The sequence below is a fragment of the Triplophysa rosa genome, linkage group LG11 (genome assembly GCF_024868665.1).
Source record: "Triplophysa rosa linkage group LG11, Trosa_1v2, whole genome shotgun sequence".
Lineage (NCBI taxonomy): Eukaryota > Metazoa > Chordata > Actinopteri > Cypriniformes > Nemacheilidae > Triplophysa > Triplophysa rosa.
The window spans coordinates 20,248,133-20,269,919 of NC_079900.1; the positions used below are offsets into that span (position 1 = coordinate 20,248,133).

The 21,787-nt window shown below is 36.8% G+C and overlaps 2 protein-coding genes across 3 annotated transcripts in view; both read right to left on the reverse strand.

The window, feature by feature from the left end:
- Nucleotides 1-1,121: 1,121 nt before the first annotated feature.
- On the reverse strand, nucleotides 1,122-4,668 carry ptger1c (prostaglandin E receptor 1c (subtype EP1)). The gene is made up of 2 exons (XM_057347180.1): nucleotides 1,435-4,668; nucleotides 1,122-1,343 (listed from the first exon to the last, which is right to left on the reverse strand). The coding sequence occupies exons 1-2, from the start codon at nucleotides 2,311-2,313 to the stop codon at nucleotides 1,122-1,124; spliced, it is 1,101 nt and encodes a 366-aa protein (XP_057203163.1). The 5' UTR covers nucleotides 2,314-4,668.
- Nucleotides 4,669-9,403: 4,735 nt separating this feature from the next.
- LOC130561890 (adhesion G protein-coupled receptor E2) overlaps nucleotides 9,404-21,787 on the reverse strand; it is a 28,121-nt gene continuing 15,737 nt past the window's right edge. For both annotated transcript variants that reach the window (XM_057346519.1, XM_057346517.1), the window contains exons 2-19: nucleotides 18,650-18,718; nucleotides 18,391-18,534; nucleotides 18,153-18,305; nucleotides 17,914-18,063; nucleotides 17,667-17,789; nucleotides 17,234-17,271; nucleotides 16,467-16,577; nucleotides 15,971-16,124; nucleotides 15,669-15,785; nucleotides 15,200-15,384; nucleotides 14,935-15,099; nucleotides 13,246-13,440; nucleotides 12,912-13,129; nucleotides 12,755-12,821; nucleotides 11,659-11,750; nucleotides 11,291-11,459; nucleotides 10,771-10,866; nucleotides 9,404-10,395 (exon numbers count right to left, since the gene is read on the reverse strand). In XM_057346519.1, the coding sequence (XP_057202502.1) occupies nucleotides 10,354-10,395; nucleotides 10,771-10,866; nucleotides 11,291-11,459; nucleotides 11,659-11,750; nucleotides 12,755-12,821; nucleotides 12,912-13,129; nucleotides 13,246-13,440; nucleotides 14,935-15,099; nucleotides 15,200-15,384; nucleotides 15,669-15,785; nucleotides 15,971-16,124; nucleotides 16,467-16,577; nucleotides 17,234-17,271; nucleotides 17,667-17,789; nucleotides 17,914-18,063; nucleotides 18,153-18,305; nucleotides 18,391-18,534; nucleotides 18,650-18,668 (2,238 nt within the window). In that variant the 5' untranslated portion in view covers nucleotides 18,669-18,718 and the 3' untranslated portion in view covers nucleotides 9,404-10,353. The remainder of the gene's footprint in view (nucleotides 10,396-10,770; nucleotides 10,867-11,290; nucleotides 11,460-11,658; nucleotides 11,751-12,754; nucleotides 12,822-12,911; nucleotides 13,130-13,245; nucleotides 13,441-14,934; nucleotides 15,100-15,199; nucleotides 15,385-15,668; nucleotides 15,786-15,970; nucleotides 16,125-16,466; nucleotides 16,578-17,233; nucleotides 17,272-17,666; nucleotides 17,790-17,913; nucleotides 18,064-18,152; nucleotides 18,306-18,390; nucleotides 18,535-18,649; nucleotides 18,719-21,787) is intronic.

Consider the following 21,787-nt stretch of genomic DNA (forward strand, 5'->3'; position numbering starts at 1 on the left):
CACACCGATGGATCGCTTCGTATTTCACACTTGACGTCTCGCGAGTTTTCATGCACGGTTTGTTTTGATCAACAACTGCGTAAGACAGTGCTGAAAATATATCAACAGTAGGTTATAGATTGTAATATTTAATGCACAAAACTTTATGAGACAGTAAACAGGTTCACTGCTGAATAAATAAAAGGTTCCATTACACAAACAGTTAACGTGCTCTCGGAAATTCGATAATTCCTATTTCAACCCGGAAATAATTTATGGAACGGTGCTCTTTAATGTTATCAGACATTTGTAATGTTTTAATGCTGCTAAATCATTAGTAACATTAATGTTTTTATGTTACTACATTTAATGCATCTAAATCCAGACCTTACTTCCGGGTAGAAGTGGGAATTATCGAATTTCCGAGAGCACGTGAGGGCAGCATTATTCGTAACCCTTTCTCTTTAACACGGTTTACTCTGGTAAACACAAAATACCATGCCAGATTTATTTTTTTGACAAGAAAGGCAATATAAACCATGCAATAATAATAATAATAATAATAGTAATAATGGTACTATTATTATTGTAATTCTTCGTCGTATTACTATTATTATTATTAATAATAATAGTATCATTATTATGCTAGCACTTTATTTTACAGTCCTGTTTCCCATGTGCATACTGTGTACTTGTTATAATAAATATTATAACTGGGAAATAACTAGGTACTACACCTGAACCTACCCCTAAACCTTATCTTATCCCACGTAGTTACTTTAAATTACCCAGTACTTTCTTAGGTAACTATAGGTACACATACTGTAAAATAAAGTGCAACCATTATTAATACTACATGTAATACGTTTAAACAACTTAAAAGTTCTGCAAACTGTTAGGTTAACATGTTCATGCAATGCTTTTTTCTGTTACAGTAAATGAACAGATCATTTGCATTTTCAAAAACAAATAAACAATTTTGATTTCTTTCTCTTTTGAAAGCTATCAGTACACAGTTGACATAATTTACACACATGTTTTGTTCACGTATATTGACCACAAATGTAAAAATAATGAATAGTTCACAATTCAATGTAAACAAGTGAGCAATCAGCATAAATCAGCGTGGTCTGTTTTCTCTGCTAATCTCTGTAGGAGATGCTCTGTGTGAACATGACTCTTTCGGGCTGCAACAGATGCAGAATTCTGCGCAGGACCGCTCGCCGCAGGAGGATGTAAACCCACGGATCCAGAATCTGATTCCAGCTAGCCAAACGCAGGGCCAGTAGAAGCAGCTCCTCACACTGGTGCTCCAGTCTGGAGATCCCTTCATAAAACTTGATCACAGATATAAGGATGTAAATCTGCGTAATGAAACGGAAGAGGTTTAGCATTGAGCTGTCAAATTACATACTCATACATGCAGAAAGACGTGTTGATCAAATGTTCACTTACAAGAAAGGGACTCCAGCAGATGCAGGACACCACGGTTATGACGGCCAACTGTGTCATCATCTCCACGTCCAGGGAACGTAGGGATGAGGAGGAGACTGACCCTTGTCTCCTAGCAATGCTTGACTTAACACACTTATCCTTAAACCTCGCCTGGAGCAACTGCATCCCACTTATTGTATTCGAAAGAACAGAGACTGTCAATGAGACAATCCCCAATGTGGAAAAAGCCAAGGCCAGGCTTGCATCTGCTGTGGAAAGTGAACCATACACTGGTAAAAAGCACCAGGTACCGGGGAACTGTGGTTTGTAATCCCCCACGTTCAGCAGGGGGAGTCCCGCTAAACTGAGAGCCGTGGAGGCGATTAGCAGTATGGCGAGGCGGATGCGTGCGATGGTAACCACGGTGGAGTGCAGGAGAGGTTGCGTGATCCCTACGCAACGCTCCACCGCCATCACGCTTCCCAGCATCAGAGGGCAAAGACCAAAAAACACCATGCAAGCCCCGAACAGTTTACAGTATGCCTGTGGAGGCTCTAGGATCACTGCCTTCCCGTGATGCTTTACTCTTCCCAAATGAAGGTGCAGTGCCAGGGCCCCTGTGATCACGTGACCCGCCAGGTCACTCAGAAGCAGGGATGAAGCCAGCAATAGGAACGGGGCTTTGGCACGACGACGGAAGCGGGTGTAGGAATGGGCTAGGATGGCCAGAGCCGTGAGGTTTGAGAGTGTGCCGAGGGTCATGGTAAAGTAGGACATTCCAAAAGCTGGTGGGTTAACCAGAGCGGGAGATGTGGAGTTTGCGGTTTGGTTGTCGGAGCAGGGAGCCGTGAGATTGTGGTGGCATAATACAGGGAAGGAGGATGTGAAAAGAACATCCATGATGTGAACGAAGGACAAGAAATCCTTGCTAGGTGAATGCGATCTGAAAAACACGTCAAGAAGCTGCGATGAAGGTTTTTGTAGGGAATGGTTTCTCGGATAGACTTGTCAGTACAACTGTAAGGATCATATTCCTAAAAATTTAAAATCATAATATGCGATACATCCACTATGGTTATGACAATGGTGAATTTGTTGACTAAGTCGGTTAGATCTTTTTTCAGAACTCTTTTTCAGTACTGTATATAGACCACTTTGTAAGACCTAAACAACACTGGTCCTGTCCTGAAACACTTCCTGTTTCAAGTTTTTAACAGTACACAAATGTTAAAAAATATTACCAACAGAACATTTACAACAACTGAAACAGGAAGTGCTTCTGAAATACTGGATAAATTGAAACTTTTCGTTGTTTTATTTGAATAATTTATGGGAATTTGGCATTTATTTGCACATTTATTGCCTAACTGTTTGGTTCCTACATTCCAACATATTGACTCCCTGGCTACACATCTGTTTAAACAACAGTTTAAACATCTGTTTCTTACAAAAACAAACATTTCCCTTAAATTATGTCATATATTAGCAAATATACATCAGTGTCGTATCTTCTATATATAAAAAAGGTGCTTCAAAAGGTTCTTTGATGCCATGGAAGAACTTTTTGGTTCCATAAAGACCCTTTAACATCTGAAGAACCTTTCTGTTTCACAAAAGGTTCTTTGTGCCAAAAAAGGTTATTCGGAATAAGAGCGAAAGAGATGGTTCTTCAAAGAACCTTTGGCTAAATGTTTCTTCTATGGCATCGCTGTGAAGAACCTTTTAAGCACCTTTATTTTTAAGAGTGTCAGTGTAATATAAAAAGGCACTAAGTGAACCAAGATGCATTTTTTAACATCCAACCCTGTTAGCTATTAAAACTCTGCAATTACACTTAAGGGACTTTGGCATCCTTCTTATATACTGTATATACATGTACTGTACAGTATATACACAAAAACATGCTGAGCAGATGCCTACTTTTACGATCAGGTGAGTTATAATGTTTAACTAGTCCAAAAATTGGTGACAGGAAAACACAATGTAGTTGGCTGTCTGTGTCTGGCATAAAATGTTGCACATTTAATGCAAACGTGACACTGAAAATACAATCTAAGAAAAATTAAAGCCGTCAAATCACCTCTTTGCCAAGTAAAAAAAACACATTTTGGCAGCATACTGTATGCTGAAAAGAAAAGTATGAATAAAGGAATGAATGCACAAAAAAATAGTTAAGCTGATTAAAATAATATCCTTGGAACATTAACATCAGCCACCATGTTCCAAAACTCAAATTTTTAAAATTCTAAAATCATTTTGAAATAACAATCTCAGGACAGGGTTGTGGTGTGGTAATAAAAGCTTGCAAGTAAAAAGATCCAGTTTTGAATATAGTTGAACCTATTTCTATAACCCTTCATATACAGGACAAATCCACAGATGCGTGAGAGAAAGTTCTTCAAATATCACCATGACCAGCGCTGAATTATGAATTTGAAAAACAAGTACTTTTTGTTTTTCTGGACATTTGCCTGAAGGGTGAAATTGAAAAAAGTAAAAAAAATTCAACTGCTGCCTGTGTAACCCCTGTCCTAGTGTCTTCTCTGTCTTTTAACACCATCGAACCTCCCTGCCAAATGCTCCATTCATTCATCTTCTCCCTCCAGCAGACTTACTCTCTGTTCTCATAATTCACACTGTTGTCTTCTCTCCTCTCCTCACATCTGTTTGCATTACATTTGTTCTGTCAGGCAGAAGATTGTGTCCTGTGTCTTTACAGTGGCTATTGTCATGTTGCTTTTTGAGGAGACAACTGAAGCTAGAAATCCTTTTCTAAGTCTGTTTCGCAATCCTACAGAAACCATATTGATTTTAACTTTATAATTCATTTTAATTTTGCATGTCTTTGGTCAATCTTATGTTGCCGTCCTGGGCTGATCAGGATGCTCAAACAAACAAAGCAATGTTTTAAAAGTGCCACATGCACAAACTGATCACTTACTGGCTGATTTAGTTAAAAAATGTTAGACCTATAGACCACTTTAGATGACATAAACAACACTGGTTCAACGCTGGTCCATAAGAACAGTTTCACTACAGTACACTACACTACACTCATGCACTTGTTTAATTATATGTATGATTTTTTTATATTAAATAAAAATTCTGGACCGGTGTTTTCTGGATTTCTGAATTCTGTTTTTTTCAAAGTGGTCTATAAAGTTTTTATAGGTGTAACCAAAAGTTTCATTAATGTAAACAATTGTATTAAACCAATGGGTAAATAAATAAATAGTTAAATAAAACAAGTTAGGTTAATGATATTAATGTATGTTATACTTACATTTTTTTGTTTAACAAAACTGTAACATTTCACAATAAGGTTGTATTTGTTATTAACATGAGTAAATAAACTAACATGAAATCAGTAAATTAACAACTAACATGAACCAACAATGAGAAATATAGTTTTTTTATCATGTATTAACCTATTTAGTATTCATCTGTGTTAAAGTTAGTTATTGTAAAAACAATTATTCATGTTAGTTCATGGTGCATTAACTGATGTTTACAGTTACAACGTTTGATTTAAAAATATATATTAATAAATGTTAAAATTAAAATGAACTAAGATGAATAAATGATGTACACTCTAAAATAAAATCCATAAAATAGGGCACAATATACTGTATTAATATGAAGGAATTTTCCGTATTCATTTTTACAGTTGTTTTACCTGTATTTTACATTTTGCACTGCACTAAATTGCATTTTAGCATTAACAGAAATGTCTGTAAAATAAAGGAAAATGTACTGGTAATTTTCTGCCAGTACTTTGTCCGGTTTTTTTACAGTGTAGAAATATTGTTTGTTTTTAGTTCATTTTAGCTGATGCATGTAACTGATGCATTAAATGCACCAATTGATTACAAATACAACCTAAAGATAACATTTGGAAACTTCCCAGATATGCATTTTTCTTAACATACAAAATATCATTTAATCATAAAAGACTCCTGACATTGACAAGCACAGTAATAACATTTAAGTTGACTTTGACATCACAGTGAAAATGTCATATAGCATTACCTTACACTACAACTGAAAATGTTGCCAAAGCTCATGTCAATCATGGCTTATCCATCAGCAACTCACAATGATGGTTTCTTCTCTGTGCCAGACTAATATGACAAAATGTCCCGTGGAGGTGAATTCAAAGGGTTGTTCACACCCGGGAAATGGGCTAGTGAGACTTGAGAGGGCAGGCGCTACCTTTTTGTCACTTTTTCTTTTTTAACACTAAACAAAATGACATAGTCCTCCACAATGCTCAAAAATGAAACTGCGAGACTATAACGGAGTAGTCAGTGTGTCTAATCTAACTTACTGTATTGTCGTTTCTGCTGCTGGACTCCACACTTCTAAACAATCACAGATGTCATTTTAAAATCTCGGAACAATTGCGGCCAGATTGTTAACATACGGCTGATGAAAAGCAATTTCTTTGTGAGAAAATGCAAGTACATTACTGAGAGCACTATGACCATATCAGGTCACAGAGACTGTGTGAGAGGAATTTCTCAAACATTTAGCTCATTTAAAAATGGCACAGATTTTGGAAATGGGTTGACACATTTTTTAATTAAACCTGAGTACCGGACATACCATTTTAAAGTTGAGTTTCACACCCTAGAAAATATTTTTGCCGTTTGGGGTGAAGTTTGTTGCTTGCCAGATTAAATCAGTTTTGCCTGCCAAAGTTTGCTTATGTTTTTATTGATTTTGCACAATGCTGGAAAACCATTCACGTTCCATTCAGGTTGCCACGTATACTTTGGGTGGATGCAAACATCCACAATTACCAAAAAAAAGAAAGAAATAGCTTAGAGAGTATTAGACTAATGAACTGAATTTAAAGTTGTGCTATCAGAGTGGTGCAAGATAATGATGCTATTCAAATACAGGGAAAAACACGATTAAATCCTGTCAACATAAATAAACTAGAGTTCTGCTTTACAGTAGCTTCATAACTTCATAGAGATGATATACCGTATCAACATTTAGGCAATGCGAGATATAAAAAGCTTTGGTTTACTTACCCAGTTTCTTAGAGTCTGTTTCTTCGGTTTATAACAGCAGCTATGCACTTCTTCATGGTCTAAGCAGATCTATCCTTATCATCCTACAGCCTCTGAGCAAAACAGCTCTCTCTTTCTCTCTCTCTCTCTCTCTCTCTCTCTCTCTCACCCAACCAACCCTCTCATCCCTCTTTTTCTGTCTCTCTTTCCCCCATCTTCTACTTCATCCTTGAAAGGCGTCCAGAATGTTTTAAAGGTTCACATTCCTCGTGATATATAATCCTGGGGTTGCATACAGGTATAGTTTAATAATGAATTATCAAGTTGATGTCATACTGTACATATAACCTGTGGACTTACTAAACGTGTCAGAATCATTTCATCCCAGTTTTGTAGTGCAGGGGAGTCTTTGAGCAGATGACCTCTTGAACATGATACAATCACCCCCTGTCAATCACTGAATGGCAATTCAATTTTTTGCTTGAGGGATTGTGTTCTTTTCGCCCACGGTTCATGGAGCACCTGTGGAATCGAATTAGTAAAAGCAAAACAGTACAGCATAATGACACATAAATGATCTCCCTGGGCTCGCTTTAATTTGTTTTTATTGTGTCTGCGTTCCCCTCTGAGAAAAATGGGTGTTTTTTTTCGTTTCAATGACTGGTTTTTAAAACATTGTTTTACAGTACAAGCACTTCTAACTGAGATTAAATAGAAAAGGTATGCAGGAATAAGATGTCATTTAATTCATTCTTTAAAGGTCCAGTGTATGAAATTTAGCGCCGTCTAGTGGTGAGGTTGCGAATGGCAGCCAACGACTCACTCCACCCTCCCTTTTGAAACACTAAGGTGATCTCATTCTAAGATAATAAAAACACAACGCTTCATTACGTAAGGTCTTTATACACCTCTGAACACATAGTTATGTACTGTATATTATATTGCATTGCTGTCAATAGATCATCTAAAAATTACACGTTGGACCTTTAAATGAGGGGTTTCTCTACAGGGCTGTGACTAAAAATGGTTCACAGGTCTGTTTAGATGGGATCAGGAGGGATATATAAATAATAAAATGCAGCCAATAGAAAAGCAAAATAAATGATTAATTCTTCTCATCCAACTCTTCAAAACTCTGTCATTATCAGTAACCTGGGAAATTAACAGGTGTGTTGTTTTGTGCAGTGAATTATTAGCAGGTGAAAGCATAATACCATTAAAATTCAAGAGACCTTTCGAAATCAACAATAAACCAATGAATAAATTTCAGTGTTTTGCACGACAAAGAATTCTGGTACTGAATTTGGTTGCCACTTGAAGTCAAATATATAGTCTAACTGCTGAGGCGCAACCATTTGGGAACCAAAGCCACCCAAGATTTAATAGCTGTGTTTTTTTAAAGCTATTCTCCACAGACAGTAAGCATATAGTCCTTTAGGCAGTTATTATGTTCATAATGGAAGCGAGAGGGAACAATTAAGATAAGCCTTCTGTTCATCTGCCTCTTTCTCTGGCTTTTTTATAACATCAACATTAAAGGGCACAAAGTTCAATTCACTAAAGCGTAACTTATTCTGCTCAATGTTTTGGCTCTGTGAATCGTCATAATACCAAGTTCTGCTTCGTGAACCTGTAGCGAATGAAGTCTTCACTGACTGCTGAAGCACATCATAATCCATGTCATGTTTCTTTCTACTCATGGAGCAGGAGAACATTTTCTTCTATTATACTGGAATGGCAGTTTAAATTTATGATAAATGACACGGTTCCTCCAAACTGCTGGATAGAAAGTCACAGTGACCTGGACGTAGTGAGACTGAAGCCATCAGCACTGTGTTCACTGCCAAACTTAACTTAAACCCAAACAGCTACGGAGGGGTAATGATGAGTAGCGTACAGTAAAACTGGCAATGATGCACCTCAAAGGTGAAGTGTCCGAAACACTCACCTGTAATAATAATAATAACAAAACGCAGATGGTTATTTTTGCATTCAGCTGTTTTTAATTGTTGTGTTTATTTTGCACTCCGGTGTAAATACCAAAGTACTGTACACACCATGTAAACTGTAATGAGTGTGCACTCCACATTTGCCGATATGAGCTAGCTAGCTAATAACCTTTCAAGGAAGAGTTAGCTAATCCATTTAAAGTGACAGTTCACCCAAACATGAAAATCATTTCAAACCTGTATGACGTTCTTTCTTATGCAGAACACAAAATAAGATATTTTGAAAAACGTTAGTAACCAAACAACATTGGCACCCATCGACTTTCATTGTATGGACACAAAAAATTTCTCAAAATGTCTAACCACTGAGCCACATGAAAGCTCTTTTTAAGGTAAATAAATGATGACTTTTGACTGAAGTCTTTTGTTGGACACTTTTCCATGTTGGGGGAGATGACTGGATTGCAATCATCTGAAGGATTCTTGAACATCTGCACTCTTCTGCAAACAAAACACTATGCTATAAACCTTTGACAGCGTCTCTATCATTGTTATTCAACTGTGGCACCGTCTCAGTGCTAAATCTACTGCAAAAGAGATGTTTTAGCTTGTGGGCTGGCAGTCTAAAGTAAGTGTGATGAGAGACGTGTCACAAAATGAATCAGTCTACTGAACCAGTCACAAGACATATTCTCACAAATCCTTCTGGATGAAATGTCATAGGCCTGTTTTAGAAAAGAGTATATATCCACTCGCTTGACTGTTTAGCATACCAATTGTCAAAGTAAACTCTGAACTTTGTTTTCAATCTTATAATTAGATAATTAGCAGTAAAATTTGAAATCCTCTTCTGTTGGCTGATGTTTTCCTGTTTCACCTGTGACATTATATTTGATTCAGCGGAAATTACAACAGCTCTGCGTGAAATTTCTGTTGCAAATGAAGCTTGCATATCAAAGCACGATCCAGCTTTAATAATCATCACATTCAAAGAGACAAAGAGATATCTCAGGCATGCAGAGATTCTTAATAAACACTTTATTATAAAAACCCGCTATATTAAAAGATAAAATGATGGAAAAGTATATATTTTGGGAACTTGTGGAAGGCGGAAAAGGCAAAGTGCAGACAAGTAATGTTTCATGAGCAAAATGATGGTTTCAGTAATTCTTCATCAAATTCCAAACAATCCATCATGTACACATTTATTTGGTAAGAAATGTACTGTACACAAAAACAAACATTCAATATTGTGTTTAATCTGTATCAGTTGCCCATTAATCAAACCCATGCGTGAGCACAATTCCGTTTCAAGCTGACTTACAGGAACTCTTCGGGAAAAGAAAATCGCAGCATGGCTTTAATATTACAGTTTTCTTCCAATACAAATAAAAACACACATATATACACACAGATATGACGCACAAAAAAGTTCATATATAGGCAACACCTTCGCGTATGTATTCGGGGTTATCGTGTTCATTATTCTCTCTCTCTCTATAGAGAGAATCAACCTCAAGTTGAAACCGTAAAACACAGCATAAGATAGCTGTGATAAACCAGCAGTTTTATGTCTAACGTAACTTGTACAGACATTTTGATGTGCATATGTAATTGTTCAGAAGGCTGCGCTGACAGAAGAGTAATATGTTGAGTGATTTTTACATTAGGGGCAATTCATTTTATGTTTCATTTACGCATTGAAAGAATAGTTCAAAACTTCTCTTATTCTTTTATTTTGAAAAATGCAATTGTTCTCTAAAGTGCTTGGCATGACTGTAATTGTGCATTTCTGTTCTAGGTGAATCTTTGTCAGGAAATATTCTACATTGTACACATAAATAGAAAATAAATTAAAATAAAAAGGTTTTCAATAAGATCTTTGATTTTGACATAGAAAACATTGCATTACATTATAACGTGTATCAAACATATATTTCCACAGAAAGCAAATCAAAATGAAACTGAAGCTTTTAAATGCTGGATTCACCTGTGTTCTGAACGCTCTTGGACGACTGTAAAAGAGCACAGAAACAGTCAGACACATCTCCAGCTCATTTATATTCACAGTCACAACTGGTTATTACAGAAAGACACACAGTTCAGTCCGACTGAAATGCTCCAGCGATCATTGAAACATTTCAAAAATTAATTGAGACACATTAATGAGAAATAATGTTATGAGAGGAATGTGATTTATGACGTTCATGTTATTGTTGTGATGTGACTATACTTCAATTTGTGCAACTGGTGTCAAAGCAACAAGTAAACAAGTTTAATGTCCGTCATGTATTAACGCAGACACATCACATATGAACACATCTATTGGCAACCACAGAATAAACAGGAATGTATTTCTGAGAGACAGAACAGGTTTCACAAGTGACTACCTGGCTTTTGCTTGTTTGTTGGGAGTTGAATTCTGAATATTTCCTTTTGTGTGGTGCAGAGACACTGGACAGGAATGTGACATACTCCTCTCTCACCTGTCATGAAAGAGACAAATGTTAAGAGACAAAGTATGTTTGAATGATCTTGATTTTAATCATCAAATAACACAAGAGCATAAAAAGGCATTTCTTGAAATCACCATAATTCAAAACGTCTGCTACACATTTCCTTATGTACCATTTTTATTAGTGCATGCTGAGTACAAACGATAATTCTTGTTGACTTTTAAGGCGAGATTAAAATGGAAATGTGCTTCTTAAAAGCTATATTAGCCTACACCCAGACACTTTCACCAGTGTTAGTCTGCCCAGCTAAAAGTGTTGTAACTCATTGTAATGTTCTGTTCATTGTTGCTATCTATTGTTTAGTGTTTATTATTTGCTGTCTCGAGTTCAATATACATTTTAACAAAGCCATTGTTAACTCATCATCATTTTTGTAGCTCGACTGTGTATTTACTTGTTTTGAGAGCCAGCAGTGCAGGATGAACATCAGCACCCCCTGCAGGCTGCCCAGTATAGTGAAGATGTATGACATTGCCAATGTGCTCTGATCAAACTGAAAACAGCCAAACACCCACATGATGCCAAGGACACACAGCTGAGCAATCGCAGTGATGGTAAATGTCCTGTAGGGGGAGACAGAGACCTTTAAAAGGCAGCTCAATGACAGACTAACACACAGATACTTAAAACAAGCCACACACATGGCTCAGCTGTGTGCCAGTGCTCACAATAATACATTTAATAAAATCATTTATAAATGAAACATTATTGTAAATCGCAGTCCTCTATAAAAGTATATATAAGTTTAAAAGCATTTCTCACCTGATTTTGCGCAAATTGTTTAAGTCTGGGTTGAGAGAGGAAAATTTCTCTGCCAATTTCCAAATAGTTATCAGGAAGAACAACACATTAGCCTAAAACAAAAATAGTTTTCTTTGATTTACAGTACAGAGAGGATTTTTGATTTTGTGGAACTGTAACACTGTCCATTAATAGTGTAACGTTGCCTTATTATAGTTATTATTATAATAACTATACAAATTATATTAACTATTATTAAAGTAGTGCTTAAACTGGGTTGAGAGAGGTCTCACTTTAAAATTAAAAACAAAAATAGCTGAAAACTTTTATCTCCATTTTTCATGATTTTTATTTTTTCGTGAAATTATTACTATTGGTCACCTTTCATGGTTTTTGGAGTTCCATATTTCAGTCTGACAGCAACAACGTAAAATGAAGTTTAATGATCTGCAGATTAAGCTTGAAATCCACAGCTTTGTTCAATGTATTTAAAACGTTCCACTGAAACAAAGTTAGGGCGGGGCATATTGAGTGGCTCCTCCCCCTTTAAACCCAGCAAATAGTGTGGCCGCTGACATATTGCTTTGATGATGTCATTTAGAGCCAGAGTCTGCGCAGTAGTGATCGTGAGGTGTGCCGAGGTATCGAGGTCCTGCCCATATTCACTGATGACACAAATCGCATACGGACAAATCGTGTTGCCACGCCCCTTTTCACTAAAACCAAACTTGTTCGAAAAACGAACACTTGAACATACATCAGCGGTATAAGATCTAACTAAAATAACAGAAACCATCTTTGGCAAAAACGTATTTAAGGTGTAATTGGATTTTTTGTTTGGAGTGATTCCGGCTCATTTACATCGATGGGGCGAGGTTTATGACCTATACTGCAGGCAAATTTATCAATAATCAAATGAATTTGGCTTCATTTTTCAGGACGTGTGCAGCACACTTGGTTCACACGAAAAGGCAAAAATCTTCTATTTGAATTCAGCTTAATTTAATGGGGACTTTAAGCATTTCCTCTACTGACCATTTGTAGAACTAAATACAGTTGACTTAAAAACATTTCTGACTTTCAGACCCTTTTTGTATACAGTGTCCAACATACTTACTACAATAATGATACAGAGAGGCCCATAAAAGCTCCAGATGAAGCCATCTTCAATGTTGAGCCAACAGCTGAAGATAAAGATAAGCATCTTAACATCACAAACAAACTTTACATGTTATCACTCTGACTGGTTTACATATTGTTCTTGTAAAACTTACTGGTGTGTGGTGCCGTATCCTTTTGAATTCACTATTGCGGAAACAGCAACAATAACAGCGGGGACTCCATAACCAGCAGCAATCAGATAGATGTGTCTCACAGTCGTGTTGAACACCAAAACCACCATACGGAAGAGCTGCACCCCCTCCAGACACATCCAGCAGAACGCAGCCAGAAAGAAATAATGCAGCGTTCCAGCCACAATCGCACAGCCCACCTGACCCACAGCGAGAGGTGAAGAGAGATGTTTATCATGACTTCCTCATTCAACTTAACCAAAACCATGCTTCAGGATGAATCAGCAGCAGAGTGTGAATCAGGCCGATGGTTTACCTTGTTCTCTGTGCGTGTGATGCCCACAAGGAAGATAAAGTACGCGATGAAGAGTGTGATGCAGAGGTGCAGGTGGATGGTGTTACGTGTGCTCTGGATGGAGCGCACCAGATAAAACGTCGCGATGCAGATGAGGAGGCAGATCAGAGACAATGACAGTCCCACATATGTGATGAGATGCAGCTCATATATATCCTGTGAGGCAGAGCGATACAAGCAAACATTTCTTCTGTTTCACACATCTCACGTCTGCAACATTGAAACATATCCAAACTTCCATAAACTTCTCAAAACGGTTGTGAATATACTTTATTCCTTTTGCACATGTTGTTAAATAATACTTCATTTTAATATCTAGGTTGTGAATGCACTTTAATATAATCTTGCTTAATGTCTGTAGTTACAGTATGCAGTTTCATTTAAAGTGTGCCGTGTTAAAGAGGCGCATGAGACATTCACACTGTTTAACTATGTTCTAATCTGCTTTGTGAGAATGAAACACGTAGTGTCTTTAACAGGCACCGGTGGTTAAGAGTGATGTATTATTTTTGCTTAAAAAAAAAAAAGTGTTATTTCTCTGAGCATGTGCATGAGGATCATGAATAGCATGCAGAATTCTTGCCTACGGATACACTGTTAAGTTTTATTAACTCTGTTTTAGCAGCTTATTTTAAAAGATACTAGTGACTGTTAAAAAAACATTCAATATAATATATTTATTAGGACTTTCAAACGATTAATCGCGATTAATCGCATCCAGAATAAAAGTACGTGTTTACATAATATACAGTATGTCTGTTTACTGTGCATATTAATTTTGTATTTATAAACGCACACACACACACACACACACACACACACACACACACACACACACACACACACACACACACACACACACACACACATATACATATATAGGAAATATTTAGGCTACATGTATTTATTTATATTTACCAATAATTTAAATTAAATGTTTATTTAATTTTGTTCTTGAATATATGCATGTGCTTTTATGAACACAAAATTACAAATTTGCACTGTAAACCGACATATATTATGTAAACACAGACTTTTATTCGGGATGAGATTAATCATGATTCATCGTTTGACAGCCCTAATATTTATGAAAAAGTATCTGTGTCATGAATAAGCAATTCTTTTCATTTGATTTAAGGTTGACCTTAAAGGAACAGTTCTCCCAAAATGACAATTCTGTCATCATTTACTCACCTTCAAGTTGTTCCAAACCTGTATGCATTTCTTTGTTCTGATGAACACAGATAAAGATATTTGGAAGAATGTCTGTAACCAAACCATTCTTGCGCACTATCGACGACTGCTGTAGTAGGATAAAAGCAATAGCAGTCAATGATGCCCCAGAATGTTTTGGTTTCCCACATTCTTCTAATGATCTTTTTTTGTGTTCAACACAACAAAATAAACTGTCATTTGTACAGGTCTGCAACAACTTGAGGGTGAGTAAATGATGACAGAATTTTCATTTTTGTGGGGAATAAACCCTTTAATTTAAAGGTCCCCCAAATCATCTCACTGCAGTTCATGTCAACATCTCCCTAAAAGTCCCCCTAACGTTTAAAGAACATATTGTTTGTGGCCATTCAGGTGACGTTATAGTGGACATTTTCTGTTAGCTAGGCTGTGGCAACAACCATCAGAAATACAAACCCCAATGTCATAGAGAGCCATCAGCACAGCAAAGGTGCTGAGATGTTCACAGGAGCAGACGGTTTCAACATCATTGGAGTTTACTTTAGTACAGCCAAGGGTGGACCATGCACCGCCGTTCAGTTCAGGATCCCAAAATACACAGATATGGCTCTCGTTCAGGCGCTGGAGGAAAGAAAGAAAAAAGAAAACCCACATTAGAAAAACATCAAGTGGACATTTAACACATAATGTATGCACTATTTGTAAAATTTCTAAAAATTACCTTCAAGTGAGAGAATGTAAGAGTTATCGGTTTCTCCAGCTGGTTTGTCTCTGTGTTGCTAACAGTGGCAGTTACTACTTTTGAATTGATCTTGTAATGAATGTTTTCTCCCTTTAGGTGGTCAAAATAGCTGTTGAGGGATTTTTCAAGACTTTTGTAACCTAGGAGAGCTGCCGTTGAAAAACCTGTTCACGGAAGAACAAAAAGAGTCAACAGTATTTTCAGACATGCTACTTCAGTTTGTGAGTCTGCATGCATGATATCTTTAAACAGACTGAACAGGAAATCTCAAGTCTCCAAAAGAGACTCAGAAACTAAAGATTTACACCTCAGTGGCCTACTAAAGGAAGAATAAAGCTATATAGGCCAAGACTCCCAATGTAAATACATTGACACCAGAATTAAGTTCATTTAAAGATTAGATGGCCGTGCTCTTTTTGAAATTCATTGCTGAACGTCATGTATTTACCAAGGTATGTTTTTCCTGTTGCTGTTTCCCAATGAGAGATAAACTGCGTGCCGTCTGTGGATATGTTGAGAGGACCCTCAGGTGGAGAAACACCCCTGTTTACCAACAGCTCCACCTCTGCAAGGCAAAAGTCAAGTTAAAGAATTAGTTACACTAAAAAAACAACATTGATCGCATTCAATCCTATAAATTAAAATCTAAAATGTAGTTGCAAGCAGTGTTGACGGGGTATAAGCACACCAGCTTCGTCGCCCTCTAAGAGCCTAGTTTATATCTTGTACAGAATATAATAAATTCATTACCAGTCTTGATGGATGATCTCCTAGTTTGGTTGTTGTTTAGCAGAGGTCCTATCAGTTTTAGCATGTACTCCACTATACCAAACATTGCTGAAACTTTACGGTTGTCAGCTTGGAAACTGCCACTAAGCAGTTTATCTATAGCATCCAGAAATGCCTAAAGAGAAATTGATAGAAAAGGAAATATATTCAAAATGAAGTTCATGTGTATATCTGATTTGTTGTTGTATAAACCTGAGGTATAATATTTAACATCTTCACATCTCTATGGGGAAAATGATACTAACTGATGCAATAGGACTGCATTTCGGAAATAAAATTAGAATCTTAACCATGTTTGTGGTAAAAGTGTAGTAACCATTTTTTTTGGTGTTTTGATTACCATTGGCAGAACCATGATTTTACTACAGTAACCATGTTTTGTTTTAACTGTAGATAAACCATGTTTATTTAGTTTTTCAAACAATTTTCATAAGTGAAAAAATGAACAAAGTATAACCTCTAAAAGAGCCTCGGCATTCACTTGATTCTTATTGACTGAGTTGCTTTCGTTCAATAACAAACAGCTGTTGGTCATTAATGAGAGAATTTCTGTTAACTCTGGAGGTGCCTACAAAGAAAACAAAAACAATAGTCATCGGATGACTTATGAACAAGTGTCGTATTCAGTAGAAATTTAAAGGGATGATATGACACGGCTAAAACGAATATTATAGTTTGTTTTAGATGTAATGCAATGTGTATACACGATTTAAGGTTCAAAAACGCTGTATTTTTCACATACCGTGCATGTTTGTATCTCCACTTTGCCCCGCCTCTCTGAAACGCGCTGATTTTTTACAAAGTTCATGGCTCTGAAAAGCGAGGTGTGCTATGATTGGCCAGTTAACCAGTGTGTAGTGATTGGTCGAATACTGCAAGCGTGTGAGGGAATTGTAACGCCTCTTACCATATTTGGAAGATCAGGTTCCAAAGCAATTGTACTGACAGGTACACCCACCTTACTTTCGTATACATTTGGGCGGTCTTAGTCAAATCATACCACGACCTGATGTAGATTTGTGGGGGTGTGGTTACACGAGGCGTTTCAGGCAGGTCTGGGTGAGCATTCGCTTTTAGATAGAATGCATCTTTTGTTCCAACACTTTAATTTTTGCAATTTTACGTGTCTAATACACGCATGGACAACTTAACGCAACTTAAGACACAGAAAAACACGTATTCGCGCCATATGACCCCTTTAAGTGATCCTAAATCATACAGTACCTGTGATGAATCTCTGATAAAGTTATTACACATCAGTTCTGCACAGAAAACACAAGGATTAAATATGAATAAAATGAGACAAAATAAGATTTTCTGAAGGAAATTCCAGTGTTTGCAAGGCAGGAAGAGCTACAGGGTTAGTTTTAGTTCGAATCTGTGGCCATTCACAGGACGTGTTCATGTATTCCAAACACGGTCATATTTTGGAGTTTATACAAATATTTATGAGAGAAGTCACAGACAATGGGGTACGGTTTGGTGATGGGTGGGATTCATGAAATTACACATTCGTTTCTATGATATGAGCACATTGTGACTGGCTGTCATATACTGATCAATGAATGCTGCCTTGTGTTGCCTTGTGCGCTCTCACTCAAAGTCTCCTTTTATAAAAAACAGTGATTAATGATGAAAGTGGTATTTAGACAATAACCTGTGCATTTCGTTTCTTTGTGTCCATAGTTGGTGAATCCCGACTTGCACACACATTCATGGCCGTCTTTGCCAATTTTGCAGGATCCTCCTCCACAGATAGACGCATCGATGTCACACACACCTTCAATGAAATGAAACAACATGTCAGACTGGATTGTTCTAAAAACTCATTTTTTATGTGAAGTCAAAGAATGTGTCATTTCTTTATGACAGAACTTTATACATTGCCGTTGTAATGGACTTACTCTCACAGATCTCTGAAGTGGCATCCGTGAAGTTAGTTCGTCCTGACTTTAGTCTGAAGCCTGGAGCACATGTACAGTAGTAATTGCCAGGGGTATTATGACATGATGCATTTTTTCCACATAAATCAGAATCTTGACACTCATTTCTATCTGGGGGCAGATGGTATACAAAAACATGACAACTTACACAATACTCAATAAAAAGCAAAAAAGACCAGTAGCCTGTGATTGTTTCTTACCAATACACTGAACCCATTGTCCGACAATAAACGTATCTGTTCCATTGCTGGGATAGTAGCCCATATTACACACACATGCATAACTTCCATCAACATTTAGACACTGCGCGTTAGGACCACAATCGATGCTGTTCTCCAAACATTCATTGATGTCTGAAATAAGCAAAAGTGAAGTTCAGAATGTCTCTGCTACACAGATCTCACATGTAACACATCAGTACATTACAAACTGTCTTACCTTGGCATTTTATAGAATCATTTGCTGTAAAGTTGCCAGGTGGCTTGAAGCCTTTATGACAATGACAGTAGTAGCTGCCTTCAGTGTTAAAGCAATCTGCATCATCTCCACAAATTGGATTGTCAAAATCACACTCAATCTCATCTACAGCAATACAAGACAGCAGGATTTTAGCAAATGCACAAACTAGTGCTTCTGTGATTCTTCAGGAGACATCATGTATGTTTTTGTATGATAGTATGTGTGTTTTTGCTCGTACCTACACACTTTCTTTTCATCTGCTTGTATCCAGGTGCACAGGTTTGTGTCAGGACACTTTCTGTCAGAGCTAACAGAAAAATGGTACGAACAAATATCAAGATGAAGTTCATTGCACAATGAAGTAGCCTTAATATCAAAAGAATAAAAACAACATTGATAATCTAGGTTTGTTATCATGTAAATGACAACGTCACCAATGTTAGCCTGTCCTAATGTTAAAGATCGGACTTGCTGTTAAAGGGCAATTGGTTCATCATTCAACATGTTTAGCGTTCATCATGTCTACATTTCATATATTTACAAGGACTAACAATTGCAGCACACAAGAGAATCAAATAAATGAAGATTCAATTCAACAAAGTCTTCCTCCACTCATTGTAGAGTGCTGTGGGTGGGGCACAGTGTAATGTTGTAGTTTGTGGATTTAATCCCAAGTGGAGGAGCAGACCAACACATTCTGACCACAAGACAGTCACCAAAAAAACTGTAAAAATGCACAGTGACACTATAAACAGCCACACTGTTTCTGAGGTGTGGTCAAAACTGTCTTGTTCATTAATATGTAACAAAGTACCAGACAACCAATAATTTGCATTGCAACGCAGTGTCCAAAATGGCCTTTTTCATACCATAAAGCAGGCCAAAATCAGCATGAGTAACAAATATGTCCTAAACCTCAATATGCAACAATAAAAACCTATAGGCCAGAAATACTGGGATGGTCTTCTACTTCCACTGAGATTTCTCAGCATACATTGGATAGACACTTTTCTATCGGCCATAGGAGATGAGGAGTTTTCAAATGACAACCATGTGTGGCTTTTTTCAAGTGTAAGTGATACCAAGAAACATATTACATGTGGTTTAACAAAAATGATTTTTTAGCTTATTGGGGCCTAATTGAACGGATCACATTTTGCTTTTACATACTATATAGGACATACTAATGTAATGCATTACAGTCATAGTACGCAGTTTTGAACGCATTTCTCTCATTTCCCAAGTTACCCCCAATTGTCCCATACATCTCAGCTGTGTGGAGACATGAAACACCTTGGATTTCCTGTCCTGATTCTGTTTCCGACAATCATTTTTCCATTGTCATATTCAAAGCCAAATAACTTCAATCTAAGTTATTTGTGTTATTTGTATCTTGCTTATTTTCCAGCAGTACCACATATTGAAGTTGAAGTATTAATGTACTGCCATTTCAGTAACTTCACAATTCTCTTCACTTAAGACATAATGTACACTACCATTTAAAAGTTTGGAAACACTCGACTGAAATGTTTCCAATGATCTTAAAAATCTTTTCATCTTCAGGTGTATGCTTAAATGTTTAAAATTACCTTTGTCAACAAAAATATAATTATGCCAGCATATTTATTTCATTCACTGGAAAACTAAAATATAAGTTTTCTAAAAATGCTAAAATATAACATGGTTTTGATTTCTTTTAGCCTTTAGTCCATACATACTTCCCACAGATACACGTGTTAGTTTTGATGAGTTGGTTAAAATACACTCTAAAAATTGCTGGGTTATTTCTGTAAACACATTTTTGGGTTAATTGTGCTGGGTCATAATTTTGGGTTGTTTGAGGTACTGTAAACATACAGTTGGGTTGCTCATGCTGGGTCAAATGGACTGTAGGGGTTCTTTCACCACACTGAACAGCTGGGTTGGGTTATTTTGACCCAACCGGTTCATTTTTCAAACTTTCTGGATTCTTCACGCACATTGCAGCAAGCAGATTTTATAAGGAAAGTTAATATGACAATATGATAATTTTCCTCTATTTTAAATAAGTTGTGGTAAGAGCACACTGATTTCACAGTTTAATGCTGTATTTGATCTGTCGCTGTGCGGAGTTAGCGTTTTATTCTGTGAATGATTAACGTTAAGTAGCAGCCTAGCAAGCTACATTTTTTTGTACAAAAAAGGCCTTAACAATCGCTTTATCGTTAAATAAATGTTATATACTGCATATATATATATATGTGTGTGTGGTTGCGCACATTTTTACTTAAAAAATTAACGTTTTGTCCCTTACTTTAACGCCTCATGGAAACCAACCTTAGGTCAGAAATACATGGGAAAGTTCGGTTACTGTGTGCATACTGTATGGCTTTGTAATGTTTCTTCAGAATTAGATCATTTCATACTAAACTTGATCTAAGGGCATATTTTTTCAAGTGTCTGCAATGTGCCGGATCCAACCAACCATCCATCATTTTTATGTTGAGCATTTTCGCGCTTTTTGTTCCTCAGGTAACGTTAACGTTAGCTGCATTAGCTAAAGGCTATGCCCCTTAATCTCACTGATCATTGCAATTAATGACAAAAATAATGTTTGGAAATGTAAACTGAAATTTCCTACTGACACACTGCAGCAAAAGATAGAAAGAACTGACTTTAAACCATTTTTTAGCTGGTAAAATACTAGTGTTCTAATAATTTTGGCCACCACTGTGTGTGAGATATATATATCCTCAGAAGTAAATGATATACACTATGAATGCAATATCATTGTAAATGTAATATGTTCAGAAGTAAAAGACTAAAAGTGCAGCTTAAAATTTTCCTCTAAAATGAGCATTTTTATCAGGCCTCTGTGTTTGTTCATTAAATACACTTAACTTAAAATGTTATGTTTCAAGACTAAGTGTCATATATTTAACAGGTGGGGACCAACATGGTGGAATATTTGCAAAATGCAGAGACCAGTGATGTATTCCTGCACATTTTGTGCCTTGGGGACGAGGCAAGGACATCCCAGACCTTCGCCATTGTTTCGGGCCATGCCATTGAAACTGACTGGTTGCTTGAGGCAGTTGATCTGTGTTAAATGATGTTAAATAAGCAGTGTCTTCCTACCTGGGAATTTCTCCAGCATGCAGTTTATTGTATTGATGGACATGAGTCTTCATGTGTGAAGTTTTTGAGGGCAACAGTTTCTGGACACTTGTAACACGTTTTAAGTTGTCACATGTATTGTCTGTTGTTTGGAGTCTTTGTTTGGCTTAGTTTTAATGGCACAATGTTTGGACTGATTCTCATGTGGAAACAATCAATTTTTGAGTGTTCTAATGCTGCAATGTTGACATATGAATAGGAATCTACAGTTCACACAGTT

Excerpts from the sequence above, each read along its gene's own strand:
- ptger1c (XM_057347180.1), bottom strand. The coding sequence starts at position 2,313 with ATGGATGTTCTTTTCACATCCTCCTTCCCTGTATTATGCCACCACAAT. Across the intron at positions 1,344-1,434 it reads TCTGCTGGAGTCCCTTTCTT|ATTTACATCCTTATATCTGT; the intron begins GTAAGTGAACAT and ends TTCATTACGCAG.